At 52.8% G+C, this 26,169-nt stretch overlaps 3 protein-coding genes and 1 pseudogene across 5 annotated transcripts; 2 read left to right on the top strand and 2 right to left on the bottom strand.

The window, feature by feature from the left end:
* Positions 1-290: 290 nt before the first annotated feature.
* On the bottom strand, positions 291-5,053 carry SBSN (suprabasin). Of its 3 annotated transcripts, none has more exons than XM_053608119.1 (5): positions 4,615-5,053; positions 3,136-3,381; positions 1,709-1,774; positions 1,558-1,602; positions 291-446 (listed from the first exon to the last, which is right to left on the bottom strand). In XM_053608119.1, the coding sequence occupies exons 1-5, from the start codon at positions 4,987-4,989 to the stop codon at positions 423-425; spliced, it is 756 nt and encodes a 251-aa protein (XP_053464094.1). In that variant the 5' UTR covers positions 4,990-5,053; the 3' UTR covers positions 291-422. The 3 variants fall into 3 exon arrangements, with proteins under 3 accessions (XP_053464094.1, XP_053464095.1, XP_053464093.1); XM_053608120.1 differs by having other exon boundaries at positions 4,702-5,028; XM_053608118.1 differs by having other exon boundaries at positions 3,136-5,029.
* A 3,263-nt stretch (positions 5,054-8,316) lies between these two features.
* GAPDHS (glyceraldehyde-3-phosphate dehydrogenase, spermatogenic) lies at positions 8,317-21,597 on the top strand. Its single transcript, XM_053606370.1, has 11 exons — positions 8,317-10,752; positions 13,153-13,339; positions 14,962-15,058; positions 15,243-15,349; positions 18,377-18,467; positions 18,555-18,673; positions 19,040-19,121; positions 19,428-19,579; positions 19,740-19,902; positions 21,180-21,277; positions 21,380-21,597. The coding sequence occupies exons 1-11, from the start codon at positions 10,686-10,688 to the stop codon at positions 21,450-21,452; spliced, it is 1,236 nt and encodes a 411-aa protein (XP_053462345.1). The 5' UTR covers positions 8,317-10,685; the 3' UTR covers positions 21,453-21,597.
* Positions 8,433-8,891, bottom strand: LOC128596718 (fatty acid-binding protein 5-like; annotated as a pseudogene).
* A 234-nt stretch (positions 21,598-21,831) lies between the features above and the next one.
* Positions 21,832-23,719, top strand: TMEM147 (transmembrane protein 147). Its single transcript, XM_053606371.1, has 7 exons — positions 21,832-22,069; positions 22,142-22,211; positions 22,747-22,806; positions 22,892-23,028; positions 23,145-23,229; positions 23,320-23,441; positions 23,525-23,719. The coding sequence occupies exons 1-7, from the start codon at positions 21,993-21,995 to the stop codon at positions 23,646-23,648; spliced, it is 675 nt and encodes a 224-aa protein (XP_053462346.1). The 5' UTR covers positions 21,832-21,992; the 3' UTR covers positions 23,649-23,719.
* The last annotated feature ends 2,450 nt before the right edge of the window (positions 23,720-26,169 follow it).

Raw genomic sequence — 26,169 nt, 5'->3', positions numbered from 1 at the left:
CCACCTAGGCTCCAGCCATTCTCTCCCTGTTGCTTCCGTGCTCACCACTGGCCTTCGGAGGACTTAGCTGCACAGGGGCCGAGCACAAACTTTGCACACCAGCAAAGCGTGGCTTGTCCCTGTTAACTTCCCTCTTAGAGCTGATCAGCCTGAAATCTCCAGCTCAACCCATAGTGCGCTACAGCCCTCCCCCCCAACTCCTTCTGCAAAGTAACAAGAAAAGACAAGCCTCCGTCCCCCCTGCCCCGCCACCCTACCCTCCTTAGGGAGCACATGGATCACAATGAAAGAACAGTGTATCACATTTATTCACAAATCTCAGGGACTCCAGAAACCCAGCCCCCCACTCCAGCTCTTCCGGTTCATTTCAGTGGATATTACAACAGGAGCAGCAGTCTGCCCAGCAAGGCGAGGGCATCAGTTTAGGGCATGATGTCGGTGACGCTCTGGAAGAGAGAAGGAGAAAGAAAGTGAATACAGGGTACAGAGTCAGGAGGGGGGCTGAGACCTCAGTGACGACTCTGGCCCAGGAATTACTTATGTTCTGGGCAGTATTTTAAGGAAGGTGGCATCCAGATTTAGCAGAGTAGAAAGCCAGGCCTTCTGCCTCAGAGGATCCCCAGCCACCCCCATAGCCGGAGACACACAGGGTGTGCTTTTGCCTGTCACACACCCTCAGCCTCTGCCCAGGTAGCAGGCAGTGGAGGTAGTAAATGCACAGAGAAAGCCAGAAGTGAGGAGCAGGATTCCAGAACCCCTGGAGGGGTTCTCAACCAGGGAAAGGACAAAGCCACAAGTCCCTGCACCCCACATACTGATGCAAGCAGCAGGGGCAGGGTAGCAGAAGTGTTCATGGCTGGGGGCAGGGTGTGGAAGGGAGGAAAGCCAGCCAGCAAATGGGGATGGCAGGAGCAATGACAAAGAGACGTGATGTCACGTGGAGGGGCGGTTTCAACTGTCCCCTCCCTCCCTAGCTCCCAGATACACCAGGCCCTGGAGGTCTCTTCTGCCAGCCTGTGTTTGCCTCAGTGGAAAGGAAAAGCACCCAAAAGATGAAAACAGTCTGCAAAGGGGTAGGCAAAGGGAGGCAAAGGCAGGGGAGACCAGGGCTGGGAAACAGGCTGGAGGCCTCTGCAGAGGCAAAGGAGTTGTTTGAGAGCAAGCACAGGAGCCGGTGTGTAAGAGCATCTCTCAAGACAGAGAGCGGGGGCCATTCACCATGGCTCATGCCTATAATCCCAGCACTCTGGGAGGCCAAGGCGGGTAGATTGCTTGAACTCAGGGGTTCGAGACCAGCCTGAGCAAGAGCAAGACCGTGTCTCTACTAAAAACAGAAAAACTGGCCAGGTGTGGTGGTGCATGCCTGTAGTCCCAGCTATTTGGGAGCCTGAGAGGCAAGAGGATCACTGGAGCCCAAGAGTTTGAGGTTGCTGTGAGGGACAATGCCACAGCACTCTACCCAAAGCCACAGAGTGAGATTCATCTTTAAAAAAAAAAAAAAATATATATATATATGCATAGAAAAAGAGGGTAGGAAGATGCCACGTGGGCACTCACCCTCCACAGAGCTGGAAAGTTGATGAAGGGCTTGTTGACCGAGGCCTGGAATGCAAGGACAAGAAGGTCAGTCCCCAGCGTCTGTCCCTTCACCCTCCTGGAACCTCCAACCCCTCCCACTCTGAGTTCACGCTGTGTTCCAAAGACTCACTCCAGACGTCAATGTGGTGGTTGCGACCCCTCCGTGATAGCCGGTAGATCCGCCTTGATGACTGCCCTGTGGACAAAGCCCAGAGCGTCATTACAACCCCTCAAGGGTCTGCCAACTTCCTTTACCCAGCGACCTGCTCCCCTCTAGGGGGACTGGAGCTAAGACAGGAGGGACGAGTTTAACCCCACTGCCGTGTCACTGTCCAGAAAGACCCAAAGCCCACATTGCTGTGGTAATTCTGTGAGAGATGGGAAGAAAGCCAGGAGGAGCGTCTGCCCCCACTCACTGCTCTTTCCCAAACTCACTCTAATTTTAGTTAAGGAAGTGCTGTCAGTCACTGCACATGGGGTCTGACTGTACAGACTGGACTGGGAATGGAGAGGACCCATGCTAACACCAGGACCACCATCTAGCCTTGGCCCTGACCTCACATCTACTCTTGTACAATCTAGCCATGTCCCTAATTCAGCTGTTTCCTGACCCTAATCCTCTCCCCAGACACCCAGGCATGCCTCCCCAGCCATGCCAGCTCAACACAGGGCCCCATCCTCTGCTGCGTGCTCTTCCTACACTGTCCCTTCCTCCCGGCCCACCTGCCTCTGCCTTTCTCCCTGGCAGCAGATGTGGCTCTGGGCTTTGAGGCCTGGGCCAGTCTTCAAGATGGCGTCACACCTTGCTGACCCCACCATGCTCGTGGAAATTGGAGAACAGGGAACTGAGGCACACATGCGTTGGCCTCCTGCTGTTCCCCGAGATCCCCCCACGGTGCCTGTTCCATAGTGAATGGTGCTGCTTGCCTGACCTCCAGGATCTGCCCCCTCTACATAAATAGCTCACAGAAATCCTCCAGCACGCCCCTGCCCGACTGGGCAGTGTAGAGGAAGAGAAAGAACCCTGAATTCGCCAGGACTGGGTACTAGCCACGGGAACTTGCCAAGTCTCCTGAACCTCTCTGAGCCCTGATCTCCTTATCTGAGAATCAGGGCGTCAGTGTCTGCACCCAGAGGGTGTTATGAAGATTAAACAGGACATGGCTCATCACTAAAACTTATTCCTCACACTTATACTCAGGGTTTTCTCAACACTCATGCCGTTCGCCCTGGAACAGATGCTGATCTCAGCAACTGTTTCTTGTTTCCCCAAGAGAGGCTTCTTGTTCCTCACTTGAGTTCCCCTTTACCAGGAGGGCAGCTCCCTGATGGTGGGACGGGGTCCCTTCCACACTATCTGATATGGGCTTTGCAGATAAGGTGGCTTAATCCATCTGACCACCAGCTACTTTGTCAGGGAGATGGGAGGGAAGTAGTTACAGAGCTGCCCAGCTTCTCTCATCAGGTGAAGCTACATGGACTCCCCGAATGGCCCGAGGTTTAACCTCTCCCCCCACAATCCCCTGACCCCCAGTTTCCCCACCCCTGTTCACCTACATTCAGCAGCTTGTTGGCCTCCTTGCCGGCTTGGTTGACCCCATTATGAACATTCTGCTGCAACCTGTCCACCTCCTTCCCGGCCTGGCCAGCAGCATGGTGGACACCTTGGCCAAGTTTCTCCGCTTCCTTTCCGGCCTGGCCAGCAGCATGGTGGACACCTTGGCCAAGTTTCTCTGCCTCCTTCCCGGCCTGGTTGACCCCACTGTAGGCCCCTTGGACCACTTTGTCTGCTTCCTTTCCAGCCTGTTCAACGGTATGGTGAACTCCCTGGCCAAAGTGCTCCACCCCCTTCCCAGCCTGGCTGACCCCAGGCTGGACACCATGGACTATTTTCTCTCCCTCATTCCCAGCCTGCCCTGCAGCATAGTGGACATCGCGGCCCAACTGCTCTACCTCCCTTCCAACCTGGTTTACTCCATGATGGACCCCTTGGACTACTTTCTCTCCCTCTTTTCCAGCCTGACCAGCAGCATGGTGGATCCCCTGGCCAAACCTCCCAGCCTCGTTCCCAGCCTGCCCGGTGGCATGGTGGACCCCCTGGCCAAACTTCTCTACCTCCTTCCCCACTTGCCCAGCAGCATGGTGGACCCCATGGCCAAACTTCTCTGCCTCTTTCCCCACTTGCCCGGCAGCATGGTGGACCCCCTGGCCAAACTTTTCTGCCTCTTTCCCCACTTGCCCGGCAGCATGGTGGACCCCCTGGCCAAACTTTTCTGCCTCTTTTCCCACCTGCCCAGCAGCATGGTGGACCCCCTGGCCAAACCTCCCAGCCTCGTTCCCAGCCTGCCCTGTGGCATGGTGGATCCCATGGCCAAACTTCTCTGCCTCATTCCCAGCCTGCCCAGCAGCGTGGTGGATCCCATGGCCAAACTTCTCTGCCTCATTCCCAGCCTGCCCAGCAGCGTGGTGGATCCCATGGCCAAACTTCTCTGCCTCATTCCCAGCCTGCCCAGCAGCGTGGTGGACCCCCTGGCCAAACCTCCCAGCCTCATTTCCAGCCTGCCCTGCAGCATGGTGGATCCCCTTGCCAACCCTCCCAGCCTCATTCCCAGCCTGCCCAGCAGCGTGGTGGATCCCATGGCCAAACTTCTCTGCCTCATTTCCAGCCTGCCCAGCAGCGTGGTGGATCCCATGGCCAAACTTCTCTGCCTCATTCCCAGCCTGCCCAGCAGCGTGGTGGATCCCCTGGCCAAACCTCCCAGCCTCATTCCCAGCCTGCCCAGCAGCGTGGTGGATCCCATGGCCAAACTTCTCTGCCTCATTCCCAGCCTGCCCAGCAGCGTGGTGGACCCCCTGGCCAAACCTCCCAGCCTCATTTCCAGCCTGCCCTGCAGCATGGTGGATCCCCTGGCCAAACCTCCCAGCATCATTCCCAGCCTGCCCAGCAGCGTGGTGGATCCCCTGGCCAAACCTCCCTGCTTCATTTCCTGCCTGGTTGACCCCATGATGGATCACTTTATCTGCCTCCTTCCCAACCTGTCCAGCAGCGTTGTGGACCCCATGGGCAAACTTCTCTGCTTCCTTTCCTGCTTGTCCAATGCCACTGTTGATCTCATGCGCTACCTTGTCCAAGCCGCTGTTGAGCCCCTGGACGCCCTTGTCCACCTCCTTGCCGGCCTGGCTCCCAGCGTTGCTGAGTCCATTAAAAACTTTCTCCACTTCCCTTCCAGCATGGGTGATTCCATTATTGATGCCTTCCAGAGCTTTGCCCATCTCTTTCTCTGCATTGCTAAGCCCTCGGTTGATCCCTTCAATGACCTTCTCAATGGGGTCATCGCTGGCTGCCCATCCGGGCAGGGCCCCCAAAAGCAGCAGGAGGCAGCAGGAGCTGACGAAACTGGCAAGATGCATGTTGTTGGGAAAGTGGGGAGGATGCAGAGAGGATCCAGAGAGGCAAGGCTGCTATTTATCCTCTCTCCCTCCCTCTTCTCCACCCCTCATGACTCAATTACCTCTGTGAGGTACTGACTTGGTCCTCAGTCAAGGAGGTATTTCCCAGGGAGATCGGGAGTTGAGCAATGTAGAAGAGGAAGAAAAGACAGTGAGTCATGAAGAGAGGAACCTGGGCATCTGTGTTCCTTGCCTATCACATGCCCTCCGCCCCAGAGATGGGTGTCTGCCCTCCCAGCCACCTCCTCACTTCATTCTTCATCCACTATCCAGGCTTCCTCTCTCCCAAACCCACCTTCAGTTGCTGTGCCCAGGGATTCCCAAAGAGCACACCATCATGCTAGCTGAATTAACAGAAGAGTCCTTTATTTAAAAGCCAGCCAGCGACCTCCTCACACCCAACACAGGGGTTTGGAGAGCAACCCCGACTACTTAAGGAGTCGGGTTTTTAAGGCTTGGTCTGCATCCTGGTTGGCACACAGGCTGCCCAGGTGCATTCAGGTTGGTTAGTAAGCAATGTACAGAAGCAGAACTTGCGGTTAGTTAGCCATACATCTTTGTTTCAGTACTTTTCCCACCTGGTATTTCTTAAAAGTCAGTCCATGGACAGTTGGTACTTCCCGGTCCATTTCTCAGGGAGTTAGTCGAGAAAGAAGTTAGTGAGTACTCTCCCATCTATCTTGGGAGTGAACCAGGTTTACTCCATTTTGTCGAGGGCTTGTAGCCCAGAAATTTGCCAGGAGTTAACTGGTATTTTTCCACCTTAGTCTAGGCCTAACACAATCACCCCATCCCTAAGACTCAAGTGATTCTTCCACCCTTCACTTCTGCCATGGATCTAAGCATCCAGCATCCCCAGAAGTGAGGGTCTAGTAAGATGGGAGCCCCATTTGGGAGAGGGAAGAGCTCTTAGGGAACTGAGGGAGTCATCAGGCTTTGCCCTTGGGGGTCCCGCTGCTGCCCCTCGCTTCCTGCGTCCTCCAGCTGCGCAGCCTCTCCCTGCTGCTCACACACCCCAAGGCCATTCCTGCCTCCTGGCCTTTGCACCTGCTGTTCTCTGTCTGGAAAGCAGAACGCAGATCTTCATGTGGCTGGCTCCTCCTCAAATGTTGTCTTCTCCTCTGACCACCAGCCATAGTGTGGTATTACAGTTACACTCTGTGATAGCGGCCTTTTGTTTTTATAGCACTTACCATCATCTGAAATTGCCTTCATTTTTTATTGTCCCACTAGGTTGTAAATAATTATAGAGAAAAGGGTCTTTAGGTCTGTGTTGGTCACTGCTATATCCCTCGCTTCTAGAACATTGCCTGCAGAGATTTACAGATTGAACAAATAGGTGGGTTAGAAGCAGCCAGGGAACAGAGACCAAGCCTGAGCCTGTGTCTCATAGGGTGCTGGAGAGAAGGGTTCCCGAGTTCCCAGAGCAGCACAGGGTCCCTTGGGGAATGTTGCAGATTTTGGAGGCAGGATCACATTCATGTTACAGAACTCAGGACTCCTGTCTCCTCGCCCTTGAGCAAGGGCAGGGGGCTGATTGCCATGAGCTGGAACAGGACGCAGTGTCTCCTGAAAAGCCGGTTGAGGCAGCCATAGGGAGCGGCTGAAGACCTAGGACTGCAGGAGACTGTGAGCCAGTGCCTGGGCTGGGGCCAGAAGCTCATACTTCCTGCCCTCCTCCCATGGGGCCTCCTAAGCCCCAACCTGAAGCCCCAAGTGTTGATGGACTGGCTCAGCCTGGAAGGGGGAACAGCTGAGAGTTTGGCCTAGGGTGTGCAGAGGAGCACTGGAAGGGAAGGAAGGCGGTGGTTGGTATGTCTGCAGCTCCATATCTACCTGGGAACCCGTGGGTGGGTACAGATAGGTGCAGAGGTGAAAGATATTTGGGTTTTGGTGCCATGGGGAGAAACTGAGAGAGGAGGTGGAGGTGGGATTGCTGGTGGGAGGGCCAGGCAGGAAAGAATGTGCAGGGTGTGAGCAAGTGGGGGTGGCAGAGCTATGCGTGTGGGTGTCCAGGTGTGGTAAGTATCTGCACGTGTTTTCAGGCTTGGCTCAAACAAGGGCACCAAAGTCCACTCCCCTCCCCTCCAAGGACCCAGGGTCCCACCCCCAGATCCTGGACCCTTGGCTCCCTACCCAGAGCCATGCATCCCAGGCCAAAGATCCAAGAGCTTCTCCAGGCTCTACCTGAGAGGATGACTAATTGTGCCACCTCTCTAAGCTTGAGCTCATCAAATCTATTTCCCAGTTTCACACTCCTGGGACAAAGCCAAATTCCTGGCACTCTGCCCTTGTCCAGTGCCTAAGTGACGGAATTTCCCATGCCAGAGGTTGCTGGGTGGGGGAGGGCAGGTGACGAGCTCCCGAATCCTAACCTACCCCAAGACTGAGAGGTGGGTTTTCTCCTTTTGATATCTACTCCATCTTTTCTTGCCCATCCCTCTCTCTGCCCATCCTTCCATCTCCTGTCAGCCTCAGTCCCTCTCCTCATTCTCTCCATTCCCATTTATGACTATTGGATTCAGGGCTTTGGCATCCGTCTTAATAACTGAGGTCAGCCTGGGACTGTCCTTGCTTAGGCCATCCTCTGCTGGTTTGGGTAACATGGTTGTGCTGGTTTTCCGGAGTGAATTGAGGAGTTTTCGGTTACTAAGCCATCACAGCTGTCCCCTGGAGCACTCTGAAGAAGCTGTAGCACAAACCCACAGTGTGCTTGCCCATCAGAGCCAGCTCCCTCCACACAGAACTGCCACTGGGCCTCCCAGATCTGGTTAGGGTCTGCAACTGCTAGTACAGAATGGTAAATATTTGTTTTCCAGGGCTTTGGCAGGTCTCACCCATAAAATTGTCTAAATCCGAATCAGCCTTTAGGAGGATATATTTTAACTTTCTCTTTTTTTCTTTTATTAACCTCTTCAGATTCGCCATTTCTTCTTCTTTTTTTATTAGCACAAACATATCTATTTATTAACGAAAGGGAGGAACCTAACTAAACCAATACTTTGAAATGGTTGTACGTAAAAATATCAGTGATAAAGATAACCGAATACAGTAATGAAAAAAAAGTAGCAGCTCAATGCCTGTAGCTCAGCGGCTAGAGCACCAGCCACATACACCCTGGCTGGTGGGTTTGAACCCAGCCCGGGCCTGCTAAACAACAATGACAACAACAACCAAAACATAGCCAGGCCTTGTGGCATGAGCCTGTAGTCCCAGCTACTCGGGAGGCTGAGGCAAGAGAATCAGGCAAGAGTTTGAGGTTGCTGTGAGCTGTGACGCCATAGCACTCTAACGAGGGTGACATAGTGAAACTCTGTCTCAAAAAAAAAAAAAGTACAGAGACTTGCTTATTGAACTGAGCTTGTTTATTCTCCTAATTCTTGCCCAGAGTGCTGACAGGATTTTTATTCTACTTTTTCATTGACCTGAGTATAGGTGACATTGTTCATGACACCTTCTGCCACTAATTTCCCATCTGTCCATCATCTTGTTGTCATGTTTTCCTTCCCATCCCATTCTTGTGTATATGCAGACAGTCTGGATTTTTCTGCCATCAACTGTATGGCAGTTTCTTCAAAATTCTCTCCCAGGACACAAGAAAACTGTGTTTTTGAATTGCTCTCAGTTTTTATGGTGCGGTTTCCGCCATCACAAGAGATGATACAATCTGGTTTGGTCACTGCACCCATTTTTTGCAGAGCTGACCCTACTCCTAGTTCCTTCATGTATTCATAAAAGCCTTTGCTGTCCACCAGGCACCATCTTCCTACCAACTGCTGAAGAGCAGCCATAGTGGGTGCTGGCAGGCATGCGGGTGACACCAGCAGAGAAGGGTCCAGCATGGGGAACATCAGATTTGCCATTTCTTATTAAGCATGCTTGGTTCCTTTATGGTTTTTTTTTTCTTTTTTTTTGAGACAGAGTGTCACTATGTCGCCCTTGGGAGGTGCTGTGGCATCACAGCTCACAGCAACCTCCAACTCTTGGGCTTAAGCGATTCTCTTGCCTCAGCCTCCCAAGTAGCTGGGACTACAGGTGCCCGCCTCGGCTATTTTTTTGTTGCAGTTGTCGTTTTAGCTGGTCCAGGCCCAGCCAGCCGGGGTGTATGTGGCTGGCGCCCTGCCGACTGAGCTATGGGCACCGCCCCTTTATATTTTCTAAGACAAATTTTAATTGCAAATCTATTATTATAAAGGTGTACAAAATCAGCTCCTTCTTAATCCTGGTTTTGTCCGTGCTGGGGTTTTTTTTTTTCTTTCTTTGATGGTACATCGGAGTTTAGCTTCCTTCATTTAATTAGTCATCTGTCTTTTGGTCTTGGTTCATTGAAATCTCCTCATTGGTACACTCAATTTATGTTTATTTCCATCTCTGCCAGGCCAAAGAAGCAGGACGGCCTCACTCTCCCTCAGCTCAGTGGCAGGTGCTTGGCAAACTAAGTTCCCATGAAGGTTTGGGGAAGGAAGCGGTTATGGCATTCTGCCCCTTCTTGCATGCACCTCTCTCTCCGGGATGGTGACTCCTGCCTGACACAAATCCCTATGCCACCCAAATCTTGGTCACAGGTGCGTGTCAACCGGCTTTGCAGGTGAAGGTGCCTGCCTGTGAGTCACTGATGGGCAAGGAAGCCCCCAGCCCAGTGCTTTAGGGGACAGGCCGTTTGTCCATCGGTTCTTCCTCAGATTTTTGTTGAAAGCCTGCTTTGCCCCAGGCACTGTTCTGGGTGATGGAGACACAGTGTGAACAAAGAAACAAGAAAACACACCCTGTGGGGGCTGCACAGCACATGGGCGAGGACAGCACGACAAATTACACAAATAGCTACAAGGACAAGAACGGGGAGCTGCGGGAGGATATGACTTGAGGGGTGCTATATGATTGGGGATCAGAAAAAACCTGAGGAGGTGACATTTATTCATTCAGATGTTATTTACTGAGCAAACACCGTCTAAGGGCCAAATACTCTTCCAGCCAATGGGATACAGGTGTAGCAAAAATAAACAAGGTCCCTGCCCTCCCAGAGCTTACAGTCTTTTAGGCAGAGACAATTTACAAGGAAAGAAATGACTTTTAGGAAAACAAACTCTACAAGGAAAGTAAAAATAGAGAAAGCACCGCGCTGGAGGGGTTCCCTCGCTGGAACACAGCCCAGGGTGGGGAATCAGACAGGCTGACGGGCAGAGATTGGGGGGTAGATGATAGGGGTAGCGACTGAGTGGACACTACTTGGGGAGTTCAGAAAGGCCTCTTTTACAGGATGGCATCTGAAGGAAGCCACGAGGCAGCCTAGGGAAGCGGCGGTTGGGGCTTTCCAAGCGTAAGGTAACAGCGGGATTGAAGAGCGGTCAAGGACCAGTGTGCGGAGGGAGACAGAGGAAGAGAGAAAAGGGCTGTGAGGCCCAGCGTTAAAAGCTGGATTCCATTCCAGACGCCAGTGGGTGGCCTCGGAAGGGGGACACACAGGAATCGGACATCACACTTCTGTAGAGTGACGGGGACCCCCCTGGGTCTGAGGCCTGTGCGCCGCCTCCCTGTGACGTCACTGGGCACTGTGACATCACGGCAAGACGCTCTGGACCCACCAGCCCTGGAGTTCCGAACTTCAGTAACATCACAGCAGGTCCCGGGGCAGCTAGGCTATGATACCTTAGGTGGCCATGTCGAAACGCGACATCGTCCTCACCAATGTCACCGTCGTCCAGCTGCTACGACAGCCGTGCTCGGGTAAGGGAGAAGGCAGGCAACCCCCAAGAGGGGAAGAAGGGGTGGTCGAGTAGCTCACTGACTCCCGAGCCCTCCCCAACTCTCAACCAGGAGGCAGGGGGCGAAGGGGTGGGGCCACCATCACCTGCCCCCTGTCATCCAGGAACACCTTACCTCCCTCCCCTCCCACCCCTTACCTACCCAGCTTTGCTAGCAGGTAGTTTTCTATGGTTGTGGTGGAGCGGGTGGGACTCTGCCCCCAGGGTGGAAAGGGTAGAGGGGTGCCTTGCCAAACCGAAGCTGGAGGCAGGTGGTGGTATGGTGGTGGCCGCAAGACCGCTGTTTACGAGGGGTACTTGTGAGGACATCCTAGGTGGGCTTGGGTTTCCACATCAAATTGATGTTCGCCACCACCAGAGCGAAAGGGGCAGGCACTTTGAGTGTGGGTGGGCTGTGTCCTCCCAAAACCCTCCGTGTATTGCACACACCAAGGCCACCCGCAACTGGCAGGAATGTGCCAATCCACATAGGCGTGGGCTCACTGAAGCCTCTAAGAAGCACCAGGGGAGGCCATTGTGTTCCCTGTCCCCATTTCACAGAGCGGTAAAGAGAGGGCACGCTTGTAGCAGGAGGCTGGTATAGTTGGGATTCCGCTCAAGGGGCGGACTCCAGACTCCTTGCTCTCAGCTACTGGGAAGTCCTGCGTCACCCAGCCAGAGGGTTGTGTGTGCACACGCGCGACACACACACGCGCGCGCGCGCTAAACAAACTAAGCTCTCCGGGAGGGCAGCCCCATCCCCACGCTTTTCCTCTGGGTCCTGGCACTGCCAGGGCTGGTGGGAGGGGCGGGGCGGGGCTTCCGGTGCGGAAGACCCTGGACCACACTGCTGCTGCACACACTTCTAACAGCCCCTGTCGGTGAACCCCTTCCCTGCTCATCAGAGCTCTGTGACCTCGGACTTCATTTTCTCCTCTGTAAAGTGGATTTATAGCACATGCCTAGCAGGATTCAGAGAGATGTCCAGAAGAATTCAGAAGAGCCCCGAGCTAGCCCGGCAGCTTTCCCTTAGCCCGGGCACCCTTCCCCCACAGTGCCGGAGAGGCGAGTGGGAGGCTGGAGGCAGTCAGAAGAGGAGGATCATCTGAGTTTTCTTATAAAAGTAGCACTGAGTGGACTCAGATCCTCACTCTTAACCTAGGTGGACAACTCTCCCCCTCTCATGATAGTACAAAGTGAATCCCCCAGGAGTGCAAACATCCTGAAGGTCACCAAGAAACACAGGGTCACTCCCACCAAGAAACCTTGACTGATAATACTTTCCAAACTTGTTCTGATATTGGGAACACCCACAGTCCAGCCTCAGGCCACGTGTGTGCAACGTGTGAGATCAGGGAGTTAGGTCAGTTAGCTCCCAATTCCTAGGGGTGCCAGCTCCTGGCCCCACCACCTCCGGGGTGCTTCAGGCAACTCCCATCAAGCTCTGCTCCCTCCCTTTCCTCCAGAGCACTCTTAGGACCAGACTTCCTCTATTAAAATCAGCTCCTACTTGTGGGCCTTGAAATCTCAAGGAGCCCTCACAGCAGCCCCTTGGTAGAGGATCAGGTAGGACACCAAGGAAACAGGCCAGAAGGGTTCCTCAACTTGCCCAAGACCACAGAGCAGGAGGTGACAGAGAGGCAGGGCTGGCATCCAGACCTGACTTCCCAGCTTGAAACTCTCTGCCATCCAGCTAAGCCTCTACTTCTCCCCTCCTCTGGTCAAGCCTTCATCTGTAGGACAGGCAGATGCACACCTCTGCAGTGTGGGAGGGAGTGGATGGATGGAGAGGTTCAAGCTGATACAGGTTTCTGTTTGTCTAACATAGTGTGATACAGTATTCCCTACACTTTCCCTGAGGATAAGAAACACCTGGAGTGCTTGTTAAAAACAGGATTTCTAGGGCTTCCGTACAGACCTATAGAGTTAGATTTTTCTAAGAGGCGGCTTCCTGGACTGATTCTGTACATCAGAACAGTCTGTGTACCACTGGAATTGATGAATTATCAAATTTTTGAATTGTCCAAGAAACTAATGTGTGGAATGTTTCCGAGGCCCTAGGAACATGTTAATTACCTCCTTCAATCTTCACAATGATCGCCTAAGACAAGTACTATTATTGCCTCCATTTTACAGAGGAGGAAATTGAGGCACAGAGAATATCACCCCAAGCAATTGTTAAAAACATACACCCATTCAATAATCTCCAGGGAAGGGGTCCTGGCATTGACAAGTCTACCCCTTGCTGATTCTGGGAAGCACTAGGCTAGATGGTTGGCCATCAGGGGCCAGGAGACAGCAACAGGTTCTGATAGCAAAGATGGTTCATTCTCTTTCACTGTGGTGGTGTGGTTCATCCCGCACCCCTCCCCCCCAAACACAGTGACCAGAGCACCACCACCACCACCACCACCACCTGAGCCCAAGACTGAGGAGCCCCTGCCTGAATCACTGCCTGAGCCAGTCAGGGACGAAGCAAAGCCACCGCCACCACCACCACCTCCCCCTCCTCCTCCTCCTCCTTCTAAGAAGGCTTCTATACCCAAGGAGTTGACTGTCGGCATCAATGGGTGAGTATACTCTGGCCCCTGAACGGTTCTTGAAGTCTTATAGCCCAGCCCCTCCCCTGGTTACCAACTGGGGCATCTCCCCCACAGCAGGGAATAAGCTAGACAGCCCCCCCACCCCCCAGGGCTCACACTCTGGTGGGTAAGACAATAATCAAAGACACAAGACAGCTCCTGGTGATGTGTGTTGTGAACAAAACTCAGTGGTACTGTAAGGAGAGGGCAGTTTTTCTGAGGTGGTCAAGGGAGGGCTCTGGGAGCAGATGACATTGGAATGAGGCCTGAGTGACAAAAGGCAACCAAGCGTGCACCTTGTTGGAGGAAAGTCTTCCCGACAGAAAGACAAGCAATGTCTCTGGGGTACAGGAGGCAAGCTCTGTATTCAAGGACAGCCAAAAGTCAGTGTGGCAGGTGCAGAGCAAGCTGGGGGGTAGGGGAGAACTTGGCAGGGCCCTGGTACACTCTGGTAAGAAGTTTGGATCTTGTTTTGCTGATACAGAATCATGGAGGTTTTCATGCCAGGAGACATAATCTGACTTAAAGTTTTAAAAGATCCAACAACGGCTTGGCGCCTGTGTCTCAAGTGGCTAAAGCGCCAGCCACATACACCTGAGCTGGCGGGTATGAATCCAACCCCGGGCTCGCCAAACAATGATGGCTGCAACCAAAAAATAGGCATGCATTGTGGCAGGCGCCTGTAGTTGCAGCTACTTGGGAGGCAGAGGCAGGAGAATCGCTTGAGCCCAGGAGTTGGAGGTTGCTGTGAGCTGTGGTGCCATATCACTCTACCCAGGGCGACAGCTTGAGGCTCTGTCTCAAAAACAAAAACAAAAAAAGATCCAGCAAGATATGAGGTTAAGAATCTGGCTCAGGGGTGGCGCTGTGGCTCAGTGAGTAGGGCACCGGCCCCTTATACTGAGGGTGGCGGGTTCAAACCCGACCCGGGCCAAATTGCAACAAAAAATAGCCAGGCATTGTGGCAGGCACCTGTAGTCCCAGCTAGTCGGGAGGCTGAGGCAAGAGAATCACCTATACCCAAGAGCTGGAGGTTGCTGTGAGCTGTGATGCCACTCTACCAAGGGTTACAAAGTGAGACTCTGTCTCTAAAAAAAAAAAAAAGAATTTGGCTCATGCCTGTAGCTCAGCAGCTAAGGTGCCAGCCACATACACTGGAGTTGGCGGGTTCGAGTCCAGCCTGGGCCTGCCAAACAACAATGACAACTACAACCAAAAAATAGCTGGGCATTGTGGCAAGTGCCTGTAGTCCCAGCTACTTGAGAGGCTGAGGCAAGAGAATCACTTAAGCCCAAGAGTTCGAGGTTGCTGTGAGCTGTGACGCCATGGCACTCTACCGAGGGTGACAACTTGTGACTCTGTCTCATAACAAACAAACAAAAACAAAGAATTGAGGGGTGGGGGAAAATAGTAGTTGGGGGACATGAGGAAAGGAACCAGAAAAAGGAGTGAAGAGGCTGGTGAGGTCATCTGGGCAAGAGGTGAGAGTGGCCTACACAGAGGTGGCTGCCTTCCTCCCCTAGACTGAGGATTCGCACTCAGTCCCCTTGAGTGGGCCTCCTCTCCATTACCCATTCTCTCCTCTCCTCTCCTCTGCTGATCCCGGCCAGATTTGGACGCATTGGTCGCCTGGTGTTACGTGCCTGCATGGAGAAGGGTGTTAAGGTGGTGGCAGTGAATGACCCATTCATTGACCCGGAATACATGGTGAGCAGCTGCAGAGAGCAGGAACAGGAATGGTAGGAGCCTCGGGTGGGACTTGGGTAGGGAGAGGGTTCAGGCAGCTCTGTGGACAGCTCCAGCTACAATGTGGAACCTTCACCAAGGTGGGAACTCTCTAGGGATGCTTGCTGTGCCACCCCCAGGCTAGGAGCCATTCTGTCCTCCGCAGGCATACATGTTTAAGTACGACTCCACCCATGGCCGATACAAGGGGAATGTGGAATACAAGAACGGCCAGCTGGTTGTGGACAACCAAGAGATCGCTGTCTACCAGTGGTAAGGCCAGCATCTGTCTGATGCACACCTGTGACTAAAATGGGTTTCCATCTTCTCACATGGGGTTCAAAGCCACCCCCCAAAATTGTGTGTCCATAGTTCTGGGTACTAGTTTGGAGGGAGGGGTCTCAGGGAGGTCCTTGAACCCTAAAGATGTCCCACCGTACTCAAGAATATTATTTTCTTTAATACACACTTGCATGTTTCCTCACAGGTGCATCAACTCAGCATGTCCACAACTCAACCCCTGACTCTCCTTTCACCCCCAAACCTGTTCATCTCCTTTTCTAGAAAGTAACTTTAACACCTGACTAGGCCCCTTTGACTAGCAGCCAAAGGCCCTTTTAAAACACCCACTGGGGCTCGGCGCCTGTAGCAGTGGTTACAGTGCCGGCCACATACACCGCGGCTAGTGGGTTCAAACCCAGCCCAGGCCAGCTAAACAACAATGATAATTACAACCAAAAAATAGCTCGGTGTGTGGCAGGTGCCTGTAGTCCCAGCTACTTGGGAGGCTGAGGCAAGAGAATCACTTAAGCCCAAGAGTTTGAGGTTGCTGTGATGCCACGGCACTCCACCCAGGGTGACATAGTGAGACTCTGTCTCAAAAAAATAAATAAATAAAAATAAAGTAAAACACCCAGTGAGCCAGGTTACTCCCCTATGAAGTGCCTCAATGGCTTCCCATGACTCCACGGATAAAATTTAGTTCTTGATGGGGCCCGCCAAGTACCATGCAGCCACCTTGCAGCCTCACCTTGTCACCTCAGCCACACTGGCCACCCACCAAGAGCCAGCACCTCTCACACCCGAACAACACTGATGTCATAACCCTCATTTCATCACCCAGTTCATGCCCATATTAACACTGGCCTTTCATTTAAAGATATGTTCAGATTCTATAAGTCCAAAGCAATAAGAGAGGTCTAATATGCTTCCAATACAAACATTTTCAAGATATCAAAAGCAATTTAAAATGTGAAATATTAAACCTACCTCACGTTTCTAATGTAAATTCTCAGCCACTGCAGGCCCCTGGCTGAGACTCTCACACCCACTGGGGTATGCACACAGGCCCCCTCCAGCCCCAGGCAAGCTGCTGACTTCCAAGCCCCGGCTTAGGGGATCCACTCTTAGCCCCTCTCTTTGTACTTGCTGGGATGAGAGAATGATAAAGGGGTAGGGATAGCTTGTGGTGAGGCAGGCAGGGATGGGTGCAGGAAATAGGGGCGGATAGTCAGTGGAAATGGAAGCTAGTTGACCCAAATTTGAAATCACGACACTAAAACCAATCTCAGTAGAGCAGTCATCAGTCAGACACACTGTGCCCTTTCCCACCTCAACCCTGGGCACCATCATTCTTGCCACTTAGAGCACTCCCCATGCCATCCCCACACAGCTGCTCCTTCCATTCACACACCCCACAGCTGTTACCTTCTCTGGTCACTTGTGCAACCAGGTAGTCCTCCTTGCTCCTGCACTGTTGGTGTTGTGCAGGCATTTACCACAAGCCTCACTGTTGTGTGTACTCTACCCTAATTGAGTGACCTTGAGCAAGGGACCAAATGTGCCAGGGTCTCAGTTCCCTTAGGTATCTGATGGGATCACATCCAGGCCCTGGTAGCTGAGACCATGACGAGAGTTAACGTGTTTGTGGAACAACTGGAAGGACATTTTCCCACAAGGCCATACCCTTGCAGGGAGGGCCCTATTGGTGTGTGCTCTACTGAATGTCTATTCAGTACTACCTTGAAGAATGAATAATGAAATGGAATCTTCAAAACAGCCCTGGGAGCTGGAGCTGGGGTCTTCTGGGGCAAACTCTTTGCCTCATGCCAAGGAAGGCAGGAAATGGGGGGCAACAGAGAAGAGCTAGTTGGGCCAATGATGAAAAGTACAGATGACCAGGAAGAGAGAATAACCACGTGCCATGTCCTCAGGAAAGGAAGCCTGCTCATTCATTCATTCCCTCAGTGCAGATAGGAATGCAGATCTAGGGCCAGCCTGCCTACACTCCAGCCTCTGCCTTACCCCCTTCACCTCTGCCCTGATGCTGGCTCCTCCAAAAAATGACAATAGTAGTATTTACTCTTCAGGTTGTGAAAGTTAAAATGAGTTTAATATGGGTAAAGCACTTAGAATGAGGGCACACGGCAGGTGTTCAGTAAACACACATAGAATGGTTAATTTAAAAATGTTTAATTTAAAAAAAATGTTTAATTTTAAAAAACGCTACATGCATTGATTGAACCCCATGGAGGGAGCAGGTTCAATGGCAAAGGAGACAGACACTAACAAACATCACAGAAGCAAACAACCCAGTTACTTGGATACAGTTTATTCATTTAATGCTCGTTTGCTAAAACCAACCAGAAAACAGCAACACTAGACATTTGTTTCAGATACAAATGTTTGTCAAAATACCAAGTAAAAATGTAAAAGTATAAAACAAGAAACTAAAAACTTCCTTCACCTTTCTAGTGTAAGCCACTAGCCACTGCTGGCTCCCAGGCTGCCTCAGACTCCAGCTCTCCCCTGGGAGCTGCTCCCTGGCCCCTGGCAGCAGGTTCCCTGTAGGAGGCGCTGAGGGGTAAAGTCGAGAAGGGACGGTTGGTGGTGAGGTGGTCTGGCTGGGGACAAGAATGCAGGTAGGCGGGCCTCACTGTCACAGGGCCCAAGTGCTGGGCTGCTTATGTGGAAAGGGGTCTGACCTGGTTGCAAGAGGATGGCTTGAGCCCAAGAGTTTGATGTTGCCATGAGCTATGGCACCACAGCACTCTACCCAGAGTGACAGAAACTGTCTCAGAAAAAAAAAAAAAAAAAAGTGGCCCCAGAGGAGGGCAGTGACGAAAAGCAAGGCAGGCAGGGTCCAATCCACCTGGGACAGCTGTGCATGTGAGGTGGGAGCATGGGCAGGATGGCACCTACAGGAATGCACCTGGTCAGCCTTTTGAATGGTGAGGGCTGTGCACTATGATAGGAAGGCCTGTGCAGAGGAGACTGACTCTGCCCTGCCACCCCCTACAGCAAGGCGCCCAAAGAAATCCCCTGGAAGAATGTCGGGAGCCCCTATGTGGTAGAGTCCACAGGCGTGTACCTCTCCCTAGAGGCAACTTCGGTAAGTGAAATGGGGGAGAGGTGCCCAGGGCCAGGTGGGGGGGGCATGGTGCTTAAAGCACCTGACACCATCATGTTTCCTTCCTAGGATCACATCTCAGCAGGTGCCCAGCGTGTGGTCATCTGTGCACCCTCACCAGATGCACCCATGTTCGTCATGGGTGTGAACGAAAATGACTATAACCCTAGCTCCATGAACATTGTCAGGTAACAGGGCAGCAACAGCCTCAAGTGTCACAGTGGTGCCCAGAGAACATGCCAGCCTATGGGGGGAGGGTATAGACTTGTCCTCCCCATTCCTACCTGCTTCTCCACCCCAAAGTCTCCACAGCTATCATGTCAATGCTACCCTGAAACTGTTAGAAATGCACGACTCCTACAGAACGTGCTTGGGGAGCTTCCCCCCGCTGCACCTCCGATGCCTCCTTCAGTCTGACAGCATCCCACTGATCCCACTCACCCCCATCCTGATGATTCACAAAGTAAGACCTGAGTGCACACTCTAAAAGGGGAGAGCATGGAGAGGAGCTCCGCACCTCACCTCACAGTGCCCTTGCACACCTGCTGTTTCAGCAATGCATCCTGCACCACCAACTGCCTGGCCCCACTTGCCAAAGTCATCCATGAGCAATTTGGGATTGTGGAAGGGCTGATGGTAAGTTGGGATCAAGGGGTTGACGAGCAGGAGGGCTAGTAGGGAAATCCAGCGTCCTCTTCGCAGGCCTTGCTTAGTGTATGAAGCTAACAGGGAGAGACTGGTTGTGGGAGGAGAGGCCTACCAGTGAAGAAGTCTGTTAAGACACTGTACAGCCTTCAGGCAAGGCTGGATGTGGCCTACATGAGCCCCTCCTGGGATCTGTGATGGTGGACTTGCCAGCCACTGCACCTAGGCCACCACTCCAGTCCTGGGGAAAAGAGGCATGGAGCTTAGGGCTCACATTGGCCCTCTTCTTTCCCCAAGACCACTGTCCACTCCTACACGGCCACCCAGAAGACAGTGGATGGGCCATCACAGAAGGCCTGGCGAGATGGACGTGGTGCCCACCAGAACATCATCCCAGCCTCCACTGGGGCTGCCAAAGCCGTGGGCACTGTCATCCCGGAGCTCAAAGGGTATGAAGAAAGAAGCTGCATCAGGGTAGAGGCAAATTCCAGGAGGACTGGACTGGCCCTTAATCCTGAAAGCAACAGCCTGGCCAAGCCTCAAAGTAAAGGGGAATGAAGGGAGACATCCCTAAGTTCTGACTCCTATCCCTGATGTGGGATTCTCTAGGAAGCTGACTGGAATGGCCTTCCGGGTACCAACTCCAGACGTGTCTGTCGTGGACTTGACCTGCCACCTGGCACGACCTACCCCCTACTCGGCCATCAAGGAGGCTATAAAAACAGCAGCCAAGGGGCCCATGGCTGGCATCCTTGCCTACACTGAGGATGCGGTAAGGGCTGAGCAGAGGGGACCCTGGGAGGAGGCTTCTGGGGAGGAGATGTTATTTCTACTTGCCAGGGAACTGCAAGATACAAACTGCAGAACTGAGAAGGTAGATCTCTCTGCCTCAGGGTCTTTGCACCTGCAGTTCCTTTGGTCTGGTAAACCTACTTCCTAGGTGGCCACAGGGTCTCCCCTCACTTCATCCAAGCCTTTATTTCAATCTCTCTCATCAGCAAGATACCCCCTCAAAAAGATGTTCTTTTTAGGGCCCCATTCTTCACCTGAACTTTCATTTCATAGTCCTTATCAGCCCCAGTAGTATGTGTACTCCAGAAAGCAGAGATTTAGGAGGCCTCTTTTCATTTCCTTGCAGCCTGGCATACAGCAAGTGCTCATTACATGCTTAGTGAACAAAAAACAACAGCTCTTATTTTTTCAGCATTTGCTTGGGGCCAGGCTGTAAACCGGGTGCCTTCTCTGTGAGGAGCTGAGAAGCTGCCTCCCTGCAGATCCACTCCTACACAGTCTCCAGGACCTCTTGTTTTAAGAAATCAGATGGTATCACACCACTGCTGAAAACTCTCCCGTGGCCTTCCACCATACCAGGGCTAAAACCCTCAGGACCTCTCTGCCTACAGCTCTTCCCATCTCAGACAATTATTGAGGGCCCAAGTTGGCCAGATCTCCTAGACATCCTGACCCAGGCTCATGATCACCACTCAGAGAGACTGGCCCATTCCAAGCACCTGCATTATTCCTAGGAAGTTACATATTGGTACAGCATTAGGTTATTTGTGGTCCGTGTCCTTTGACCAGTCCCCCACCAGCACAGCCCCCATCTGCTCAGGTCATACAGAGCTGTGATACAGTATGGATACATCAAATACTGTAGGTGAGGCCAGGCATGGTCGCTCACTCCTGTAATCCTAGCTCTCTAGGAGGGTGAGGCAGGTGGATCACTTTGAGCTTAGGAATTCCAGACCAGCCTGAGCAAGAGCGAGACTACTAAAAATAGAAAAACTAGCTGAGCGTAGTGGCGGGCACCAGTAGTCCCAGCTATTCGGGGGCTGAGGCAAAAGGATCTCTTTAGCCCAAGAGACTGAGGTTGCTGTGAGCTATGATGACGCCACGGCACTCTACCCAGGGTGACAGAGTAAGACTCTCAAAACAACAACAACGAAACTGTAGGTGAATGGATGGACCATGTGCCTAAGAGTGAGAGCCTGACCCCCTGGAGGTTCTTGCTCTGCTATCCACACTTACCTTTTAAATTCCGGCGCCCAGGTCGTCTCCACGGACTTCGTTGGAGATACCCACTCTTCCATCTTCGATGCGAAGGCCGGCATTGCACTTAATGACAACTTCGTAAAGCTGATTTCTTGGTAAGGGGGAAGGGATCAGAGAATGGTGCGGGGACGAAGAGGGGAAAGACTAGATGGTGATTGGGAAGGACGCCCTTGAACCTTCCATCCCTCCCCTCAAAGGTACGACAACGAATATGGCTACAGTCACCGGGTGGTCGACCTCCTCCGCTACATGTTCAGCCGGGAAAAGTGAAGGGGAAGGGCCCTGCTTTGCTTCCCTGGGCTCCCCAGCCGGAACCGGTCCCTTCCGTTCCTGCTTGGCTGCCCGGGGAAAGATGTGCACCCGGTGTGAGGGTTCGTCGCCGCTGGGTCATAGGCGAAATAAAAACAAGTCCTCACAGTTCAGCCCATGTCTCTGCGCCGATCACGGCGGGTTCAGATACAAGTTTAAGGTGGGGCCACACACTCTATCGGCCTGCGCCCACAGGACAGGGGTCGCGCTCGGTTCGGGGAACCGGGACAGCCGAGGTCACGAGGGCCTGGCGTGGGGGGAAGCCGCAGCCTAAGTAGGGCACTTACCACAGAGAACCCGGGCCTGGCCGAGGGCGCTCTGACGTCACCAGGCGCGACTCCCCGGGCCGGGACTACGTTTCCCAGAAAGCCGTGCGCGGGCCTTGGCCGCTCAGGTGGGCGCCAGGCCCGGGCCCTGGCGAGAGCGCGGGCTGTGCAGAGTCCGGCGCCTGGAGACGCCTCCTCGCGACCCCCGCGCCGGCGGGACCGGGCGGCCGTCATTATGACCCTGTTTCACTTTGGGAACTGCTTCGCCCTCGCCTACTTCCCCTACTTCATCACGTACAAGTGCAGCGGCCTGTGAGTGAGGGGAGGGCGCGGGGCGGAGAGGGCGCGGGTTCCGGGCCGACCCCTCACCGCCTGCTTCTCCAGGTCTGAGTACAACGCCTTCTGGAAATGCGTCCAGGCCGGAGTCACCTACCTCTTTGTGCAGCTGTGCAAGGTGAGGGCCACTGGACCCCACGTGTCTCTGGCCCCTAGTCTCTACAGACCCGAGGGCCGGCGCTCGGAGCATGTACCCTGCCGTGGAACCGCCCTCGGGACTCCGCATCAGGACGGCTCCACGATACGGACAGAGGAAGGAGTTTAGAAGGAGCGGAACCTGAGTGAAGGCCTAGAAGCAACTTTTGCTTAGCACTTAGTGAAACTGTGAAAACTTCAGGCCTGTGGTTGCTAAGAGGGTTTTTTGGTATGATTTAAGAGTGATAATCAACCCCCAGGTTGTCAACTACTGCCCTGCACTTCCAGACCTGACTCAGATTCCCTGTGATCACCACAGAACTCTGACTCAGGGACTAGAACACCTACCTTGTATCTCCTCCAGTCCTGTAATCTTGCCACCCATCTGCTGCTCCCTCTCCTGGATGGGCCCCCAGAACCTCAGTGTCCTGCCCTCCACCTACACACTAACTTCTCACAAAAGACACGCGGTTTATCTCCTATCCGTGAGGTGACCTCTTTCTGCTTTCTGTTCTCAGATGCTGTTCTTGGCCACTTTCTTTCCCACCTGGGAAGGTGGCATCTATGATTTCATTGGGGTGAGTGAAGCAAGGGAGGAGAAGGGAGTGCAGGAGAGGGGCCCCCTGGCCTCTGTGCTTACTTAAGCCTCAACCTGACCCACAGGAGTTCATGAAGGCCAGTGTGGATGTGGCGGACCTGATAGGCCTAAACCTTGTCATGTCCCGGAACGCCGGCAAGGGGGAGTACAAGATCATGGTTGCTGCCCTAGGCTGGGCCACTGCTGAGCTCATTATGTCCCGGTGTGTGCAGCCTGGAGCCCAGACTCCTGAGAAAGGACATCTGGGTTCCACTGGGTACTGGAGGGCGGGGGCTCAGAGTCTGGGTACTGGAGAATTCCTCTCTTTGCCTTCCTCAGCTGCATCCCCCTCTGGGTTGGAGCCCGGGGCATTGAGTTTGACTGGAAATACATCCAGATGAGCATTGACTCCAACATCAGTCTGGTATGCAGTCCTTCTCTGCCCCACACACATTGTTTTGCTAATGGCCATATGCCTCTTTCAGGCCCAGTCCAACCTTCTGCCTCCCTCCAGGTCCATTACATCGTTGCATCTGCCCAGGTCTGGATGATAACACGCTATGACTTGTACCACACCTTCCGTCCAGCTGTCCTCCTGCTGATGTTCCTTAGTGTCTACAAGGCCTTTGTCATGGAGTAAGCTGGGTGGGGCTTGAGGCTGGATCCAAATGGGGGTGGGTTGTCTGTTCTCCTTCCCTCATTGTGATGTTTCCCCACAGGACCTTTGTCCACCTATGTTCGCTGGGCAGCTGGACAGCACTGCTGGCCCGAGCAGTGGTCACAGGCCTGCTGGCCCTCAGCACCTTGGCCCTGTATGTCGCTGTTGTCAATGCACACACCTAGGCTTGGTGTCCCAAACATACCTTTTTCCTGTCTTTCTCCAGGTTTTAGTGAAGTAAACTATTTGGAAAGTTGTTTCTGCCTCTATCTCTCTATCCCTTGGGAACTGTCTCCCAATACCTTGTCCTCCTGGGTCCCAGATGCCCCATTCTGGTTTTGGAGCCAGGTGGACTAGCTGGAAAGATAGCCTGTCCTGTAACTTGTCCTGTGTTCCTGGAATAATTGCTCAGGCTCCTTATTTTCCCAAGGTAGACTGAAGGTTTAAAGTAAATGATAATTGAGCTGCAGCAGAGGCCAGGGTTCTGCCATTAGGGAACAAATGGTAGGGGGAAGCTAGAACCCAAGAGAAGGCTTTTGCAGGAAATTCTCTTCTCACAGCCTCAACCTAGCCCACTCTTACATGGGTTCTTCCCTGGCTGGTTACCTCCCAGGCTCCTGGCCTCAGTCTCCCTCCTTGATCCATCCTTTCTGTGACAGCCAGGGACATCTATCTGAAACCCATCTTACTTCGCCATCCTCCCTGCTCATAACCATTTGTGTGTCCTCATTACACAGTGGACAGTCTGACCACTTGATCTTTAGTTTGTCCTTGGCCTTTCCAGAGTTACTTTTTGGAATGGTTTGCCCAGCCAAATTCTTAGCATCATTCAAGCCATAGGGCCACTTTGGAAATTCAGGGTTGTGGGGCAGACCTGTGATTCTGAGTTCCTTAGCGCTTTGACTCACTTCTTTGGCCTCAGATCAAATCCTGGGTGTCTTCTCAGAAACTTCTACAGCCGAACGGAGCACTTGAGCCCACCATTGTCCTGGATATTGTCCCAGATGCCACCCTTCTTTAGCCCTTTCTTGGTCCAGTGAGGCCAGCTCTCCCTGCCCCTCCCTGCCTCTCCCTGAAGGGATGTGTCTGAAGCAGGGCTTTGAAAGTCATGTTTAAGTGTCACCTTGATGTAAATCCTGTCAACTCAGGAAGATGCTCCCTAATCCTGGTGTTCCCCAGTGAGATCCCCCACAGAGATGCCCCTTCTTCCTGTACCAGGCTGTTGAGATCTTGCATGATGTTACTTAATTTGGGGCCTAGGAAAGTACCAAGGACAGCTCTGTTCTGCTCTGCTATGACAGTCATCATGTTTTCAAAAGGAGCATTTACCCTCAGATTGGGGAGCCACCATCTAGCCCCACCCTTCCTCATCACCCTGAGTAAAGGCAGGGTCCACAGGTCTCTTGGGGTTGGGGAGCGATTGATTACCTTCACTTTGATGTGGAAAGAAAGTAGATGGTTCTCCCCCAGCCCATCTGGGTAGATAGGTAAAGGGGTCATTTTCTCCCACTGCCCCATCCTGTGTCCTGCCTATCCCTTTACGCATATTTGGACAAGTGAAAGTTGCAGAAATGACCAACTGCCTGAAATAATTCCAATTTAATGGTGCTCAGAGGGGAAAAACTAGAGTGTTTAAGGCCCAGATGGGAGGAGCACAGGCCAGAGTGATCAGGACTGTGATGGTGAAGCCTGGGCAGTGGTGAGGTGGGCTAAGTCAGACTGTAGCAATCAGGGTTGCAATGGGAAAACACAGGTTATAAGCGTCCAGAGAAGTCCTGACCTAGAGGCAGTGTGGGCTCCTCTGAGGCAAGGGTATATGAACTGAAACCTGAAGAATGAGCTAGTGGGACAGAGAAAAGGAAGGATCAAGGCAGGTGTAAGGGTCTTGCAGTCATAGAGAGGGCCTGACTTTTCTAGGGAACATAACTGGCTGGCAGCAATTCAGGGAGGTTTGTGAGACTGCAAGAGCTGTCAGGGGCCAGATCACAAGAGGGCTCTGAAGGCTGGCTAGGGGGTTAACCAGGGGTAAAAAGGAACCTAGAGAGTTCTAGGCAGAGGAAAGACAGGCCAGATCTGTCTTTAGGAAGCTCTCCATGACCACTGTGTGGAGCAGAGGCATGAGGCCAGGAGACCAGAGCGGAGCTGGCTGGGTTAGGAACAGTGGCTAGAAGCCAAATAGAGAGGCACTGGGGACCAGTGGTCAGTGTATTTTTTAATCAACAGGGGGCACAATGGGGAGATGACAAGAAGCAAAGAAGTCCAGCATGACAAATTTGGGCTTATACTGTTTCCTAGGGAGGGGGAAGCACACAGAGGGCTGTGAAGGGGAGCAGGTTTGAGGGGGTGATGCAGAGACCAGTAGGAGTCACCCTAGACCAGTGGTTCTGAACTTTCCTAATGCCGTGACCCTTTAATACAGTTCCTCATGTTGTGGTGACCCCCAACCCATAAAATTATTTTCATTGTTAACTGTAATTTTGCTACTGTTATGAATTGTAATGTAAATATCTGATAATGCGGGATGTATTTTCATTGTTACAAAGGGGTCACGACACACAGGTTGAGAACCGCTGCCTTAGATCCACTGGGGGAGGCTGAAGACAGATGGGAGCATCACTGCAGAGAAAAATAAAGCCACCAGGGGCTTAGGGAGCTTTGGTGAAGAGGAAGAAGAAGCCAGGGCCCAACCAGAGAAACTCCAGAATG

The sequence above is a fragment of the Nycticebus coucang genome, chromosome 10 (assembly GCF_027406575.1).
Source record: "Nycticebus coucang isolate mNycCou1 chromosome 10, mNycCou1.pri, whole genome shotgun sequence".
Lineage (NCBI taxonomy): Eukaryota > Metazoa > Chordata > Mammalia > Primates > Lorisidae > Nycticebus > Nycticebus coucang.
Note: the sequence above shows the minus strand (reverse complement) of the source record. Positions and strands in the feature narration are given on the sequence as shown.

Coding starts and splice junctions, on each gene's coding strand:
- SBSN (XM_053608118.1), bottom strand. CDS start 4,989: ATGCATCTTGCCAGTTTCGTCAGCTCCTGCTGCCTCCTGCTGCTTTTG. Junction 1,775..3,135: donor AGGCCAACAAGCTGCTGAAT/GTAGGTGAACAG, acceptor CTTTGTCCACAG/GGCAGTCATCAAGGCGGATC. Junction 447..1,557: donor ACTTTCCAGCTCTGTGGAGG/GTGAGTGCCCAC, acceptor TCTCTCTTCCAG/AGCGTCACCGACATCATGCC.
- GAPDHS (XM_053606370.1), top strand. CDS start 10,686: ATGTCGAAACGCGACATCGTCCTCACCAATGTCACCGTCGTCCAGCTG. Junction 13,340..14,961: donor TTGACTGTCGGCATCAATGG/GTGAGTATACTC, acceptor GATCCCGGCCAG/ATTTGGACGCATTGGTCGCC. Junction 15,059..15,242: donor TCATTGACCCGGAATACATG/GTGAGCAGCTGC, acceptor TGTCCTCCGCAG/GCATACATGTTTAAGTACGA.
- TMEM147 (XM_053606371.1), top strand. CDS start 21,993: ATGACCCTGTTTCACTTTGGGAACTGCTTCGCCCTCGCCTACTTCCCC. Junction 22,070..22,141: donor ACGTACAAGTGCAGCGGCCT/GTGAGTGAGGGG, acceptor CTGCTTCTCCAG/GTCTGAGTACAACGCCTTCT. Junction 23,230..23,319: donor TTGACTCCAACATCAGTCTG/GTATGCAGTCCT, acceptor GCCTCCCTCCAG/GTCCATTACATCGTTGCATC.